The sequence below is a fragment of the Dermacentor albipictus genome, chromosome 2 (genome assembly GCF_038994185.2).
Source record: "Dermacentor albipictus isolate Rhodes 1998 colony chromosome 2, USDA_Dalb.pri_finalv2, whole genome shotgun sequence".
Taxonomy (NCBI): Eukaryota; Metazoa; Arthropoda; class Arachnida; order Ixodida; family Ixodidae; genus Dermacentor; species Dermacentor albipictus.
In genome coordinates this window covers 164842561-164859554 of record NC_091822.1, presented here as the reverse complement: position 1 = coordinate 164859554, position 16994 = coordinate 164842561, and the positions used below count along the sequence as shown (strand labels likewise).

Sequence of the window (16994 nt, the reverse complement as noted above, 5' to 3'; positions counted from 1 at the left end):
ACGCACGCAAACAGTTGAATCTCACGTACGTCCGTGAGACCAGCGCGCGGCCGCTACGTTCTACGCATGCGCACTGCTTACACGTAGAAGCTCTACGTACGCAAAGCCTCCACGTACGTGCAACTAAAACTGTCTACTCAACGGAGAAGCGCGCGCAATCGTGTCTCATGGTTAGAGCATTGGGCAGCTGCGCTGGAAGACGGACAACTAGATGACGTCATCGATCACGCGTTTGTTTATAGTGTCACAGGCGGACTTCACCCACTTTGATTGCGCCTAATCGGCAAGTCGAGGCGTGTTGAGCGAACGCGTCACAGTGTGCCCGAAACTGCATGTTTGTAAGGGACACGAGGCATTAAAAGGTCACCGTGAGAAATTAGGGTATGCGCGGTCGGCCGTGGCGCATGCGCGCGAGCGTTGCTGTCGAGAAGTCGCAATCATCACATTCGAAGTATGCTGCCGTATACTTGAGGTGCTTACATCGGCAACGCTAAGCCCTGTCCGAATTATAAATGCAATTATGAACGCTGCTGGAGTCAATTTATACGCACGAACGGCAACATATCATCCAACATAGCCGCAATAATGACTCAAATAAGCTTGGCGAGTTTCTGATACATACTTCTTTAAAATATCTAGCAAGAGCTACAGAAATGCGTTTTTAAAAACTTATCTGTCGGCAGCAAACGTCTTTTAGTTAAATATTACAGGTAATTTATTAAGTGTGACAACGCCCTATAATATATATCAAGTTTTGCAATAACTTGTTCATGGCAGTATGCACCGTCTCAGTCTAGTTCTAATGCCGCGCCCGGGCGGAAGGCGGAGTGCATTTCGATGGGGGCGAAGTGCGAAAACACCCGTGTACTTAGATTTGGGTGCACGTTAAAGAACACCAGGTGGTCGAAATTTCCGGAGTCCCCCACTACGGCGTGCCTCATAATCAGAATGTGGTTTTGGCACGTAAAACTCCATAATTCAATTGCGTTTCACCGCAAACAACGACTAAGCCCAGCGGCCGAACCCTCACGCTCCGTTAAGTCCGCTCTGCAGTCAGCGCAGGATTCCGCGTTTCCGCTGTCGGCCTGAGCATCGTGTGCACAAACGCACACAGCGTTCCCGCTGAACAGTTGTGCGCATACAGTGTAGTCTGAGCTGGACAGACAGTACGCTTCACACTACAACAAACACTGGCGGTTTTCCTTTTTTTTTTTTACCCTCAAGCCGAGATGTCAAGATACTGCACACGTTCTGCTATCCAGGCACACGCGAAAATCAGAAGCTTTGCGACAACGAATTGCATAGTGCGCTGTTCGATTCGGTCTTAGAATCGAATGCATCGCCGTTCGTACGTGCGAAAATTTTTTGGTCGAATATTTCTCGAATGCTTCGAAACATTAGATGTGCGCCACGAGACATAAGATTGGAGCGAGATATGACAACTTTCATGCCACTGGGCATCGTGTATATAGGCATGAAACACGAGGACGTACGCGTAGTGGAGCGGGCTATATATACGTCACTCAAGGAGCCAGATTTGACCGGCTGAACAGCGATCGCTTGCACTTTCCGAAGAGTCCTGCGTGCGCAAATGAGTTGCAATTATTTCTTCCTGGTGCTCCGTTTATTTGCTTTTTTAATAGACGACGCTTCGTAACGTGCTTTGTAATGACAGATGCTTGCTAATCTTGTGAATACTATAGTATGCGAACATAGATTACATTAATTGTGGAAGCGGTTGTTCATTTTTCCAGAACTATTAAAAGCGTGCTCGATATTCGACTCGTATTCGACTCGCTTCTGGCACTACTCGATTCGTATAAGACTCGGTCTAAAAAAATTACTGTTATTACACCCCTTTTGCTATTTGTCGTTGCAGGTTAACTTCACGTTCACGCTTGGACTGCTTGGCCAAAGGCCTTTTTCTTGTTTAATCATGTAGCGTACCTAATTGGGAATTTCATGCAAGGTGAGGTTAAGCAAGGTGCAAGGTGCGTCATGCAAGGTGAGGTTAAGATGGGAAATCGCCTGTGGCGTAACAGTCATTTAATAGAAAACACGGCAGGAAATAGATTCAAAGTGCGACTCAGTCACGTAGATCTTTTTCTAGCACAGTCTGCAATTGCAGTCGTTATAGGTCTACGTCCCCAAAGAAATAGAGAATGCCACAGGCGCAGAAGGGGCTCCAAATTGACTCGTCTGGACGACTACGAGCAAAATAAAACAAAATAAACAATATAAAAGGTTCGGGATGACTCGCAGCTGCAAAAGTTCTTGCAAGATGCCATCGTTAGCTTTGATACTTATTAGCTCGAGTCATGGCGTCCCCAGAGAAGAATGATGATTCGAAATCGCACCGTCATGCTCGGCACTGAATGCTAAGTGGATAATTGGTGGGCGGCCGGAGGCCAGCGTATGTAAGCTCGCCTCTCGAATGCGTATAAATTACGGAATGTCTCCGGCGCTGTTTACCATAAGCGGGGGACGCCCCCCAGACCGGCCACCTTCGCATGCAAATTAACTCGTTTCGTGGCGACGCCTATATAACTAGTCCGGCGTACACGTGTGCGCAGTGCGAAGAGAACGTCGGCTCACGGCGTTATCAATTTCCCGGCGTAATTGTACGCAAAGAGTTGTCTGTGATGCGTACGGGCACTGCCGTGATTTAGGATAAACACGAAACGTTATATATGCTGCGGGCCTCACTGGAAGCGCGAGACCTTAACGCCACGGTCTTCTTAAACAGACCTCTCGGATGGCTCGCCCTCATTAACAAGACTGATTCGGCTCGTTTTGATATGACAAAGAAACAATGAAAAAGTGGCAGTACTAAAGGACCGGTTAATGTGGCCTTACAAGCGTCGATGACCAGCCGCGGTATGAAAAGCGCCGACGTCTTCTTGCTATTTTTTTGTTCGTTTTGTACGTTGTCTCGACCGTGTAGGGCTTAACTTGACAGCAAGCAGCACTGGCTATCGGGAACCTTCAGTGCTGCGATCGTTTGCATGGCGTATGAAAACAGTACTGTACCGAGGATCTGTCAACTTAGGTAGAGACAAGAATAAAACTAAAAAGAAAAAGACACAGAAGCATAACACGAGTGTACGTTAACGGCAAGAGACAAGCCTTTCGTTGAGCCATCTGAATTTTTACCAGCAGTATTGTCGTGTTTGCTCTTCGTGTTGGGAGTGGTACAAGTGGCGACGGCTGTAGAGGGGGAGCTTGGGAGAATTCCCTACTACAGACATTGCAAAGCGTTTCGTTTGTGGCGTGAACTAGGACAAAGGGGTAGTAGTAAGATAAACCGTACGCGAGCAAGGAATACATCAACCTGGAGCCAACGTTTTGATAAGGAGTCCTTGGAGACAGTCCACGAAGACAAGCCCCTTCACGAAAGGTTGGCTCGGTGTTGAAGCTTCCCTTGTTCACCCCACGATGCATCGCTTGAAGTGGGACGTCAGCTATTTACATATAAACTCGGACTACACTCGGATGGTACACCTCCAAATATCTGACCGAACCCCATGCTGCTCGAGATATCGGTGGCTTGACGAAAACCGGTGAATCCGTCGTGTAATGCTCGAGTCTCTTGCTCGAAGTACGCTTCCTGTATAGTGTTCATATATATATACCGAGAAGACCTTTTATCACCGTCCGTCATGTAATTCTCTTTCGTGGAAAGCTACTGCGCGATGCAATTTTCAAAACTTCGTCGAAGCTGGCAAGAGGACAAGCAGTTCATTCTATTTGTGTTCTATAGGCTGGTCGCGAAGTTACTCTTTGTGACTGTAGCAATACAGGTTAGATTCGCACCACCCCTTGACAGTACTCGACTAGCCAGGTTTATTTATATCAACCGTTTATTAAAAGACTAGCAGAGGAAGCTAGAAAACGGAAGGCCACATGAAGAACGTTATATTACTTGGCCGTCTCGTAAAAAAGATGGACAAGCCTCAATGTCCGGTATAGATAAAGCAGCTCACTAAACGTGTTTCACGATTTTGCCAATCTTACTGTTACTATAATAAAAAAAAATTGGAAGAATTCAAAAATAGGACAAGATAGAACTAGACAGGTTTATGTTTCCTCTTTTCTACGTTGACCATAAACTCTGACGACTCCGGAGCGAGGCAGCCTGTGCGCAGACACGACAGATCATTCGTTGTCACAGCTGGGCATACCATTAGGGCGTGGCTTTTGGCTACTGTAGGTGTACGATATGATATTGCGCTCAGGGTGACAGCGCGACTGCTGGCTGTGAGGCAGACTGAGATTTGAACGCTCTGCAGGATGTTCAAAAATAATAAGACGCCACGCTCACCGCTCGTGAAGAAGCGCTAGAGCACTCATAAAGCAGTTGACATTTTGCTGTTATGCCGCAGTAAGTGTGGACATCAGTGTAGGATTTTTTTCCTTCATACAAGTGAGGTACTATACTATACTTACTATAGGGGCTTACTATACATACTATAGGTACTTACTATACTGTAGATAGTTTTGACGCGAATTCGCAAATGCAGCCTCTCGCCGTGCTAGTGCTCGAACATGGCGGCCACGATGACGTCACCCAGTGCAACGTATCATCACTCGTACGTTATTCAGATTTTTTTTTACAGTGGGAATTTTTCACCGGGTTATCACTGCTATCGATTTGTCCATCGACGCAAGATCGCGCCTGTCGTGGTGGCACATTTATTGTTTCTCGATGTGCTAGTATACCTCAAGATGGCAGCCGTGATGACTTGAATGCAAATCGCTTGTGCCTGCTGCAGGTCAGTGCACAAGGTGTTTCTGCGCCACGACCCACGCAACGTACGCAGCATCGGCACCTCGGTTCCAAATCCCTTTGCTTCGCCAAACCGCAAGTCCTATTCCGTGGTGAGTCCGCACGCCTACACGGCCAAGTTCGCGATGATAATAACGATATAGCAATAAAACACGCATAGACCGCATGCAGCTCGCGTCACGCTCGTAGAGAGCACTAGAGTGCGGTATGAGCCTTTGCCAGAGTCGCTGGCGATTTGGAGGCTCGAAATGTCCTTGCCGCCCATACATTAAATACCGCATGAACAAATGAGGTCGTGCTTAGTCGACTACAGTGCTCTTGGTGCGATTTCGTAGCTGGTAGACGCCGTATAAATGCCATCCAGGCAACGAGACTGTCAGAGAACTAGTGGACCATTAAAAAAAGAGAAAGAGAGAACTGTTGTTGCGAAATTGATGTCTGTTTCTGGAGAACGAAAATTTCAACATTTTCTGCTCGTTAGATAATCATTTTTTTTTGGTGGTTCATGTGTTATGGGCAGCAGGATGGACCCTGCGACTTGTGCAGTAACTGTATACGCTGTCATCGTGTTGATCCCCATTGTATCTGTGAAGGCTGTCCCTCAGGTGGTCCCTGTGAAATATATTAGCCGCTCCTTTGGACGCCATTCTTCGAGACTGATGTTGGGGCCTTACGGGGAGAGCAGTTTTGTCATCGCTTAATGTCGAGTACGCTTCACTTTGAACACCCTGTCAGGTGAATGCGCGCAAAACTAGTTCTCTCTTTTGCGGTTCGAAGTAATCGGTCGAAAAAACCGAAGCCTCCTACTCTCTACTTGCTACGACTGGTGGAATCTAACCAGTGGGTGACCATGTTACAAATGGTACAAACACTTGGTTGTGACCATTTCATTATAAGAAGACGTCTACGCGTAAAGGGTAATGTTACAAGTATTACATTCGACTTTAACAAAATTGGTTGCTGGGCTTGTTGGTTCACGCTTAACAACTGAATACTGGTAAGCGCAATTCTAAGACGGGACAGAAGATGGGCACAGAAGCACTGGACAAAAGCTAAGCCACCACCAAATATTATTCTGCAGATTTCGCCTACTTAAGTACACAGCAGACCAAGATCGCGCAAGCGCACTGCCCACCAAGCCAACCAATGCATCATATCAAGAAGCATATACAGTATCATTTGTAAAACCTGCTTTTTTTTGCTACGCAAAACAACCGATGTATCATGGTGCCTGTATTAGCTATGCATCGGTTGTTCTGTGCTTCTGTGTCTATCTTCTGTCCCGTCTTGGAATTGCGCTTGCCAGTATTCAGTTGTTATCCATTCGACCTGCGCGTCAAGTCTTCCGCAAACTGTCTTCAGAGCAACGGGTGCGAGTAACAATCGTCTTACATCGGCATTTTCGCCCAAACGCACAAATCATTGGTTCGAATTGACAGTGACGCGAGATACATATGAGATGTTTGCCTTGCGCCCGTTTAATTGTAAACGCCAGCAGATTGACTAACGAGCTACGCCAGAGCCGGCGTCCAAACCGGAACTGCACCGAGAAAGATCGCGCTCAGTGTTTGGTACGAGAAAGTGGCCAACAAAAAGAATCAAATCAAAGAAATCGCAACGCGACATCCTTCGGCTCTAGTTCACAGATGCACATTCGCCTTGTCCGCACACAGTGTCCCGTCTCCTTCCGTGTTTCTGTGTGTGTTCGCGCCTACTACCCAAGATGAATTGTGACCAACTCGTCCAACAAGACGTACGTCCTTTTGAGTGACACCACCGTTAGTGCTTTTCTTTCCTCCCCTCCCTTTGTCTAAAATTTCATAACATATAACATTTCACCCGCCGTGGTTGCTCAGTGGCTATGGTGCTGGGCTGCTGAGCACGAGGTCGCGGGATCGAATCCCGGCCACGGCGGCCGCATTTCGATGGGGGCGAAATGCGAAAACACCCGTGTGCTTAGACTTAGGTGCACGTTAAAGAACCCCAGGTGGTCGAAATTTCCGGAGTCCTCCACTACGGCGTGCCTCATAATCAGAAAGTGGTTTTGGCACGTAAAACCCCAAATATTGTTATTATTACATAACATTTCTTCCGCTTTTCAGGAGAACGCGATGCGGCTGGCAGAGAGCCTGAGGCTGCTGTCCCCGGACCGCGATCACGTCTGCTTGAGCGTGTCGCTGGCCGTGTACAAGTTTAACGTCTCCGACCAGGACGCTGACGCTCCGTCCAACCCCGGCGTTGGATCGTTATCCTCTAACGTCAACACGGGTTTCTCCTACTCGGAGGTGTGTGCGCTTGTCCTTCTGTGTTCGGGAAACCCAGTTTAACATACACCGTCATACGCGCGACGATGTGAGGCGCGCATTTATCGCGCTGCTGACAGCCTGCTAGTGCGATTCTATTATATTCCACAGTGGTGTGTCAATGCACGGTGCTCAGCGATTGAAACGGGATACTCGGAGCGCATGGCGGCCGGCGCTTTGCAAGTGCCGCCGATGAACACTGGGTGTTGGCTCGAGAGCCAAACAGAGTCGAGACGCTTCAGAAAGGCTCTCGCTTCCATCGTATACCGCAATGCATCAGATAGGTGTCCTCTGAGACAACCGGTGGTGCGAAAAAAAAAGCAGCACCGGTATATCATGCGAGTGTCGGGTTTTGAATCGCCGTGCACTGTACTTAACAGGAAAAAAGATAGCAGTCGCTGCTTTCGAGATCGTTCAAGGGCTACGCTTGTATAGGAGTGGTAGGTCAAGGAATTCCCTATATAAACCTCTACGCCAGATAAGCGCGCCTAATGGCACCGCACATTTACATATGAGCTAACGTAGACAGATTCAGTGTCGCAAGAGCCCGTTTTCAACAGATTTTACATCTGAATATATGCGCATAACGCAACGTGCTTTTTTTAAATAAACGAGCGATTACGTCAATACGTGTGCGTAGGCTAGTGCGTAGTGTATGGTATGTTCGAACCAGTCGTAAAACGTACGCGTACTGTACTGTACGATACTTCTGAAATGTCCCCTTGTTGTTAATCTAGCGCCGTTAAACACTGGCTAGCTTAAGACTTCCTCATTAGTGCCAACGTCGTAAAGAGGCGCGTAATTTTTTTCACGGAGCGAAGGGTCATGTATACAAACGGCTAAGCAGCTGCTGTCTGGGGATTCCGCGGAATAGGTTCGTCCCATTTCGCGGCGTTATGAAATACTTTGTCGTCACTTACGCGGAGGACAATGTTCAAGAGCTGTGGTGGAATCTCATTTGTACGAAACAATTATATGGCAACAGTACGACAAAGAGTGTCTTATCAAACACCTCGTTGTTCACCGCCGAGATGCAGTATCTTATCTCAAGCGCCCTTCCCATCGCCCCAAACTGCTCGTGGCAGGCTTAACTGCAGTCACGCGAGAAAATTTAGACCTAAGAATTTTATGCTCGAAATGGTCCAAAGAAAGGGTCGAGAAAGTGACATCGAAATTTGAGTGACTGAGCTATGGTACTTCATAGATTGTAACATCGTGCCACGCCGAATGGTTTCTCCACGCGCGACGTTTGCTTGCAACTAGTTAGAAAAAGAACAAATGTTTGTAACCACTGTGTGCTGTGTGCTGTGCTGTGTAACCGCTGAAGCGCTGTGTCTGTGTATCTGTTTCTTTCTTCGTCCTCGCCCAGTCGCGCTTATACACTCTACCATGAATTCTAACCAACTAGCCCGCCAACGTGTTTTAACCAAGTTTGTTACCACTTCGAAACATCACAAGAACATGTAATCATAACAGTAGAGCATTTTCGATGTCACGTGTTTTCTTTTTTTCTTTTCACCCTTGTCTTGCACATCAGCTTTGCGAGGAGTACAGAGATCCTCACCGGCACTTCGACGATGCCACTCTCTCGACGTACGTGCACGTAGGTGGGGCGTGGCTCGGCTTCGATGACGACATGTCGATGGAGATAAAGGTAACTCGCTTTTTGGGGGTTCACGTCATTGTTACGTTCGCGTAGGGGTGTTCAAGTGTCACGGCGAATGCTTGACCTCTGACGACGGGATCAAGGAGGTGGGATCCTCGATTGGGGCAGTGCTCACTTGATAAGAGACTGAGCTGCTAGGACAAGTATCTGCAGCAGAAATCATCCTTTGGTATGGAGAAGAGTGGGATGGCGACACCCCTTCATTTCTGTCACCTTCAACGTTGATTAGTGGCAATGCCTTAAGAACCGAACAGAATTGCCAACCCAAGAGGCGTTCAAAATCTGACATATTTCAAGTAATAATAATATTTGGGGTTTTACGTGCCAAAACCACTTCCTGATTATGAGGCACGCCGTAGTGGAGGACTCCGGAAATTTTGACCACCTGGGGTTCTTTAACGTGCACCTAAATCTAAGCACACGGGTGTTTTCGCATTTCGCCCCCATCGAAATGCGGCCGCCGTGGCCGGGATTCGATCCCGCGACCTCGTGCTCAGCACGAGGTCGCGGGATCAAGGGATCAAAATTACCATATTTCAAGTAATTGTCTTATAGTAAAGCGAAGATTTAATTTCAACTTGTGCAGCACTAGATCGCAATTCTCCAGACATCCCCCGAGAGTACCTCATAACAAGCTTTGTAAAACCAGAAGTATAGCGTGTCCTCTTGGTAAATCTAAGAACACGAAATGAGAGAACGGCACGTAATGGTAGCAAGTGCGTGGCGTTAAAATTGGGATATCCAGGTCATGAACACTCCGCACGAAAGACGTTCAGGTTGTTACATGGTGTTGAATGGGTTCTAACGAGAGAAAACATCACCCTCTTCTTCGTAATTATTGTTGTGCAAAACAGAAAATTACATCTGTATCATACAGACATACAGACCTGTTTGATAAGTTCGTCCATAAAAAGCAATAATTATATTTTCATTGCTTATAAACTACGTGCGTCTCCGCCTATCGCAGAGACAGAGATGTCAACGGCATAGTTCTGCACCCGTCGTTACTGATGGAGCGACATCTCGTTGTGTGCATTCGGGGCTCTCGGTGCAATTTGTCCTAACAAGGAGAAGGTCGGCATGACTGCGACGAAGGTCGACACACTTTGCTTTTGGTGCGTTTGTAGTTGCGCAGCAGCAGCTCAAAGAAAGCGCCGCTTTACATTGAGCGTCGGCCTTCTCCAGGAGTTTACTAGAGCTTTCAGGTACAACTAAAAGCCTGCGATTTCTGTGACCTGCTGGGTCTTTGGTCAAGAAAAGATAGAAGTCTCTTAATGCATTTAGAAGTCAGTAGCTCATAATTATTCGAAGTAAGTGATCATGATTGTGTTGCGCTTAGTATTACACTGACGAGATAACTAAAACACTTCATTTTTTTCTCTTCGATCATTGTAATACTAAGCGCGACACAATCATGAACGTCCACCAATTAGCCCCGTTCATTGATTTACTAGAGGTAATTGAGTTAGATTAAGATTAGATAATCAAATACGTTTTTCTTTCTTTTCGCGGACGAGGCAGGGAACTAAGGATGCTAAAAGTTCTATTTAACGATGTGGGCAAAAGATCATGTAATCTATAACTGCTAAGTTTGAGCAAGAATAGCTACATGCAGGCGCAAGACCTTTCAAGGTTATAATAAGAAAGCAGCTGAATGTGCATTTCTCGATTACTTGCAACTAAGAGGAGCGCAACTAGGTTCCCCCTTGTCGCCTTATGTGATTATTGTTTACGTCACACTCGACAAACTGTAAAACTGTTAATTAACCTGTAGAAGGGGCATGCAGAGAATCTGGGAGAGCGCAGACATCGAAGGACGTATACGATGGATAGTTTCTTTATGTTATCCCTCCCCGCTATGATCTGGTTACCGCGCTCTTTCGCCGTCAGTAAGACCCTTGGGGCCTTTGCGTAACTTGTCGTTCGTTTTTCGTTGTCTTTGTTTTTTTACTTCTTACGCCCCAGTAACGTCTTTTACGCTGACTCGGCGCGCCGGGCCCCTTGAACGTCGCAGATTGACAAGCTGTCTCGAGGACACCACGTCGGCTGCCTGCTGGCGGACAACATCGACTTGGACGACTTCAAGAACGCTTGCAAGAAGGGCGAATTCCCAAGGCTGCGCCTGCTCCAGCGCTCTGTGTTGAGCCGAGAGCGACGATAGATTACTGCTTTCCCGCTATCAATTGCCTGACCAGACCAGCGTCATTGGACTGCAGAGAACATAATAAATACAAAAGAAAGCATGGTCAGCATAACATATTTACTTTCAAAAAGAATACGACAAAAAATGCGTCACTCATTTCTGCGTCGCTGGAGAGAAGCGTTGTCTTCATCTGTAGACACTGGTCCCTGGCGTTATAGAAAATAAGGCCGAGTTAATTCTGAGCGGTACATGATAACTGTTGCATGACCACACAAGCGAGCACTCAGCTACAAGCGGGTAACTTTTGTCTCGCTTTGAACCAGCATGCAACTTTCAACGTGTTTCCCGTGCTCCACCAAGGCTTGCTGGCACACAACGTAAAAAGCGCTACTGAAGGGAGCGCTAGGGATCTTTTTTGTTCGCTGCTTGGGTTGCCACGCGGCATATCGTCAGTATGGAACTAAATATAAGCATGCAGGCCCATTTCGTAGAGATCCTGCAATAGTGACTTATAAAATGTGGTGTCCATGTACATCTTTCATAGTCTACAGCTTGATCAATTCTTAACCCGCCGAACATTTTCTACACTTGTAGACGGGCAGCAGTCCAGTTCTTTTACATGAAGCGTCCGTTCTGGCACCGTTCTTACGCTTGAAAAGTTTTCACCTCGCGTTGCCGGCGACCTTCAAGTGACCTTGAGCCAAAAGCCGGATCAGTTATCCGGCCAAGTTGTGAGAACAAAACGAGATCCGGGCAATCAGTCAAAACTTAAGAAAGTGCTGTCTCCGGTCCCCAACACTTTGCATAGGACCACTTTACATACGCTAGTTAGTGCCCAAACAAATGTTTAAATATATTGCTTCCAAGCTCTTTATAATGTTTGTTCACAATATTACTCAAGCTGGAACTTCTAGTACGCTGAAGTTTTGCTTGCCATTTCCAATGGCGACGTTCAAAAGCCAGATAGAGGGCGCCACACACGTCATTGTGATCCTTTAGTGCTGAGACAAGGTTGCCTCTTGTGAACGCCAGCGGTCCGTGAGTTCCGCGGCACGAGTTTTGCGTCACCTCCTTCAGGCGGGCATTGCGCTCTGTCTCCCTGACGTCTTTCACTGCCTGTCGTGCAGCCTTCAGGCGGTTTTCTTCAGCTAGCTGGGAAGCGTCCATATGGACTAGCGCACAGCATGTCGGGGTGCTATGTGGGGCTGTGTGGTGTGGTGGGGTGTGCCGTTACGAACGTTCGCGACAAACATTGTAATAGTGTGGCTAGTATCATCTCCAACCAATCTGCTTTGGCTGTTGCCATTTCATGCTTACTACTACTCTCGATTGCGGGAGAGCCAGCAATTTTTATTTCATGTTGCCTTCAAACCTATAGCGTATGAACTAGAGGACGTTGATAATATAAGATTTCTCATTTATGCCGAGGACGTCACACTGTGGTCCACTCACAGATACCTTGAGATACAGTGTAAACAACTGCAGAAAAGTCTCAATGCGTCACACGAATACGTGCAGTCCGCTGGACTCCAGATATCGACATAGAAATCTCGCTACATAGACGTTGCCAACAAACCGCCGGGCAGAAAATCAGTTTGCGACACCGCCTGTCGTCTCAAGATTGGCTTATCGCTGATTCCTGAGACAGAAGAGCGGCGGGTTCTTGGCCTGGAAGGTCACCAATCGTGGTCTAGCTTGAAGTGTATCAAGAAGATAAGCAACAGGTCAGCAGGAACAGTTGACCATGATTCGCAGAATTTCGCCACGGACGTGGTGGGCCTCGCACTGACATGGCTCGTCGCCCCGTGAGCTCTGTCCTACAGCCTCGTAATAAGTATCAAGCGCAGTTCCTACTAATGACTGCTCAACAGTGGGACAAACTTTTGGTTATCAAGAGAAGTGCCATGAAAAATTACTGCCCTCCCTGGTCTAAAGCCTATGCGAACGCTACAAGAGCGCACACAGCTAGGGATTTGTCAATACCGAAAGAATAAGCAGTGACGTCAGAACTACCAGGTTTTAGTGATGAACAGAAATAGAAAATTATTTTCCACGATTACCAGACTTCCAGGCAGCGGGATGTATACCTGTAACTTTCAGCTGGAATCTTATGAGTTTACATATAACGTTGAATAAAGGCGGATTTTACGTTCAAGAGTAAATCGCGAGCAGTGAGCTTAAGTTTTGTTGGGGCGCATTATAATCGGTTACGAACGACTCAAGGAACGTGTGCAAAAGCATGTGCCCACCTAATAAGCGAAAAAGAAATTGAAGAAATTGAAATAATCATTATTTTCCCAATACTTGGTTTCAGGTGCCAGCTTTGCGACATGAACTGCTTGCAGGCCAACTGCTCTCTGTCTGACAATATGAAACAACTGCAGAGGCAACAATCTGCACTGGTTACTGCACTCGAGATGATGTCAAAGACAAGGCAGCGCATTGCACCCATCAGTCGGTATACGTTAGTTCACGCATGCGCCCATCGATTTATGGTTGGCCAATGAAAAGTGGTGCAATGACTGCGTTGAAGATGGTTCGCGTTTATTACTGACAATATGGAAAAACTGCGGAGGCAACGATCTCCACTGGTTACTGCAGTCGAGATGATGTCAAAGACAAGGCAGCGCATTGCACCCATCAGTCGGTATACGTTAGTTCACGTATGCGCCCATCGATTTATGGTTGGCCAATGAAAAGTGGTGCAATGACTGCGTTGAAGATGGTTCGCGTTTATTACTGACAATATGGAAAAACTGCGGAGGCAACGATCTGCACTGGTTACTGCAGTCGAGATGATGTCAAAGACAAGACAGCGCATTGCACCCATCAGTCGGTATACGTTAGTTCACGTATGCGCCCATCGATTTATGGTTGGCCAATGAAAAGTGGTGCAATGACTGCGTTGAAGATGGTTCGCGTTTATTACTGACAATATGGAAAAACTGCGGAGGCAACGATCTGCACTGGTTACTGCAGTCGAGATGATGTCAAAGACAAGACAGCGCATTGCACCCATCAGTCGGTATACGTTAGTTCACGTATGCGCCCATCGATTTATGGTTGGCCAATGAAAAGTGGTGCAATGACTGCGTTGAAGATGGTTCGCGTTTATTACTGACAATATGGAAAAACTGCGGAGGCAACGATCTGCACTGGTTACTGCAGTCGAGATGATGTCAAAGACAAGGCAGCGCATTGCACCCATCAGTCGGTATACGTTAGTTCACGTATGCGCCCATCGATTTATGGTTGGCCAATGAAAAGTGGTGCAATGACTGCGTTGAAGATGGTTCGCGTTTATTACTGACAATATGGAAAAACTGCGGAGGCAACGATCTGCACTGGTTACTGCACTCGAGATGATGTCAAAGACAAGGCAGCGCATTGCACCCATCAGTCGGTATACGTTAGTTCACGTATGCGCCCATCGATTTATGGTTGGCCAATGAAAAGTGGTGCAATGACTGCGTTGAAGATGGTTCGCGTTTATTACTGACAATATGGAAAAACTGCGGAGGCAACGATCTGCACTGGTTACTGCACTCGAGATGATGTCAAAGACAAGGCAGCGCATTGCACCCATCAGTCGGTATACGTTAGTTCACGTATGCGCCCATCGATTTATGGTTGGCCAATGAAAAGTGGTGCAATGACTGCGTTGAAGATGGTTCGCGTTTATTACTGACAATATGGAAAAACTGCGGAGGCAACGATCTGCACTGGTTACTGCACTCGAGATGATGTCAAAGACAAGGCAGCGCATTGCACCCATCAGTCGGTATACGTTAGTTCACGTATGCGCCCATCGATTTATGGTTGGCCAATGAAAAGTGGTGCAATGACTGCGTTGAAGATGGTTCGCGTTTATTACTGACAATATGGAAAAACTGCGGAGGCAACGATCTGCACTGGTTACTGCAGTCGAGATGATGTCAAAGACAAGACAGCGCATTGCACCCATCAGTCGGTATACGTTAGTTCACGTATGCGCCCATCGGTTTATGGTTGGCCAATGAAAAGTGGTGCAATGACCGCGTTGAAGATGGTTCGCGTTTAGTACCGAGAGCCATGCGCACAATGTTTGTTTGGGCCTTTTTGAAAAGCAAGACCACACGTGCTTTCAATCTCTGGCCTTACAGTACTCATAAGTACTCCTATCTTCCTCACCTGCCTGAATAGAAAGTCCATAAGACGCGATTCGACTGCAGGAACCAAGCAACCTATCCGGTGAGTGCACATGACAGACGCGCTATGTTGAGGCCACCACAAGGTCCTCAGAATGATAACAGGTGCTGGTTATGAAATCTGAGCCCTTGTAGCAAGGTTTAAAGTGGTGACGAGTGCTGGACACCTTTGGTAGGAATATCTTGCACGAATCCATGCAGAAGACGCGAATATGCTGTCCCACTGTCAACAATCCAGCGGTTTCGCTGGTTGCAGTATCCGTCTCTACTTATATATTGCATACGCAAAAAAGCCAAGCGAACAAATAATTGGGCAGCCTAGCCAATAAGGAAATGGTGAAGTTTGGGGATAGAAAGTCAATAAATTCGTCTGCAAGAACCATGCTCGGCTTGCCGCTGTTTCTGAAGTAAGAAAAACGAAGAGAAGCAATAGAGCAAGGGACGATGGGATCGGTCATAAAGGAGCAGGAAAGATCATGTACATCAGCGAAAAAACATTTTACGGCACGCAAAGTTTGAGACGGAATACATTTCACCGGCGTTATCATGCATTGTGCGCAACTCATATTGTCCGTTATACAACAGTGACACGAGCTCGGTACTGTTTTCTTGTTGTCTCCGGAGTCCCGTCATGTAGTTCGCCGGTCTGTCGACAAAATTTTGCCGCTTAGAAACGAAACGCCATTGTTCGAGATCAGTGCACACAAGGAACCCCTTAATCAGCCATTTACCTCGGGCAGTTGCACAAATGAATTTTCGAATGAGCCTCTCTTGAACGAGGTAGTTTGCATGCAAGGTGAACAACTGATAGTGCAGTTCAGACACAATGAACTATGCGGGCAAGCTTGTGTCTGCAAATAGAAACCACTTTAACGTGTTTACTTCACTCAGGCACTTTTGCTGCACGTGTTTCGAGCGCTTTGTCAGTGCGAAACCGCGTTCTTTTCAACGCGAACAATGCTTGCTGAGTCGACGAGTACCCTTCGGCGTTGCCTTGAATGCGGAACTCTGGTTCCGACCATCGATCAGCAACACTGAAAGAAAAAATACTATGTATATGAGGCATTACACTCAGCACCCCACTGGCGTTCTTTTCAAATTTTTCTGTTTATCGGTCGAGTACAGGTGTGATTTATGAAACGTCTGCGTGCAGCTTCAAATGACAATGATAAATAGCTGTTGTGAATGCGGAACTGTGGTTAACTGCTTGCGCGGCGGCGTGCGGATGATTGCTGAGCGACGAGGCGTGACCGACTGTTCGCTGCTTCCTTATCGGTAATAGCTGTCGGAATGCCTTCACGTATCGTACATGTGCTTACGACTCAGGATGCCATTACTTTACGCTTACGCACGAGAGAAAAATCTGACGCTTCCTTTCGCAAGTGCAATCCGAAGACTAGCCTATATGTGAGCGCGTTCCTACGAACGACTATTCCAGCCGAAGCAGTGGTAAGGCATATAGGGTGTCTCACGTAATTTGAGCCAAACTTTAAAAAATATGCAAATGATACGTAGCTAGATAGAACCAAGTCAATGTTGTTTGCCGTCCCTTGGAAATGCTATGATAATTTTTTTTGGTTTCCACGTAATTACAGAATGAGTTCAATCAATTAACTTCAATTCATCAGTTAGACGAAAAGTGTAAATGAGAAAACTTCACAGCAACATGAAAAACTCCCAATAAAGCTTTCCGTTGCTCAGTACGTGCTACATAAAAGTGTTTTTCTAAGCATGAAAGAAGCCAGCGAATACATGAAAATTGCCGCGTGAATGGCCGCTCGAGGCACTTTCCATCTATTCGGGGGCTTCTCACCTGCTTGGAAAAATACTGTTACGTAGCATGCATTGAGCAACAGAAAGCTGTATCGGTAGTTTTTCATGTTGCTCTACTATTTTCTCACTGACACTT

General features: G+C 46.8%; 1 protein-coding gene across 4 annotated transcripts in view; it reads left to right on the top strand.

Annotated features, from left to right (window-relative positions):
- The window catches only part of LOC139056256 (uncharacterized), a 30169-nt gene extending 19138 nt beyond the window's left edge, over positions 1–11031 (top strand). For 3 of the 4 annotated variants that reach the window (XM_070534331.1, XM_070534332.1, XM_070534330.1), the window contains 4 exons: positions 4773–4878; positions 6889–7071; positions 8627–8743; positions 10770–11031. In XM_070534331.1, coding sequence (XP_070390432.1) covers positions 4773–4878; positions 6889–7071; positions 8627–8743; positions 10770–10916 — 553 coding nt within the window. In that variant the 3' untranslated portion in view covers positions 10917–11031. Of the gene's footprint in view, positions 1–4772; positions 4879–6888; positions 7072–8626; positions 8744–10720 lie in introns of all 4 variants that reach the window. The other variant, XM_070534334.1, reaches the window with a different exon arrangement.
- The last annotated feature ends 5963 nt before the right edge of the window (positions 11032–16994 follow it).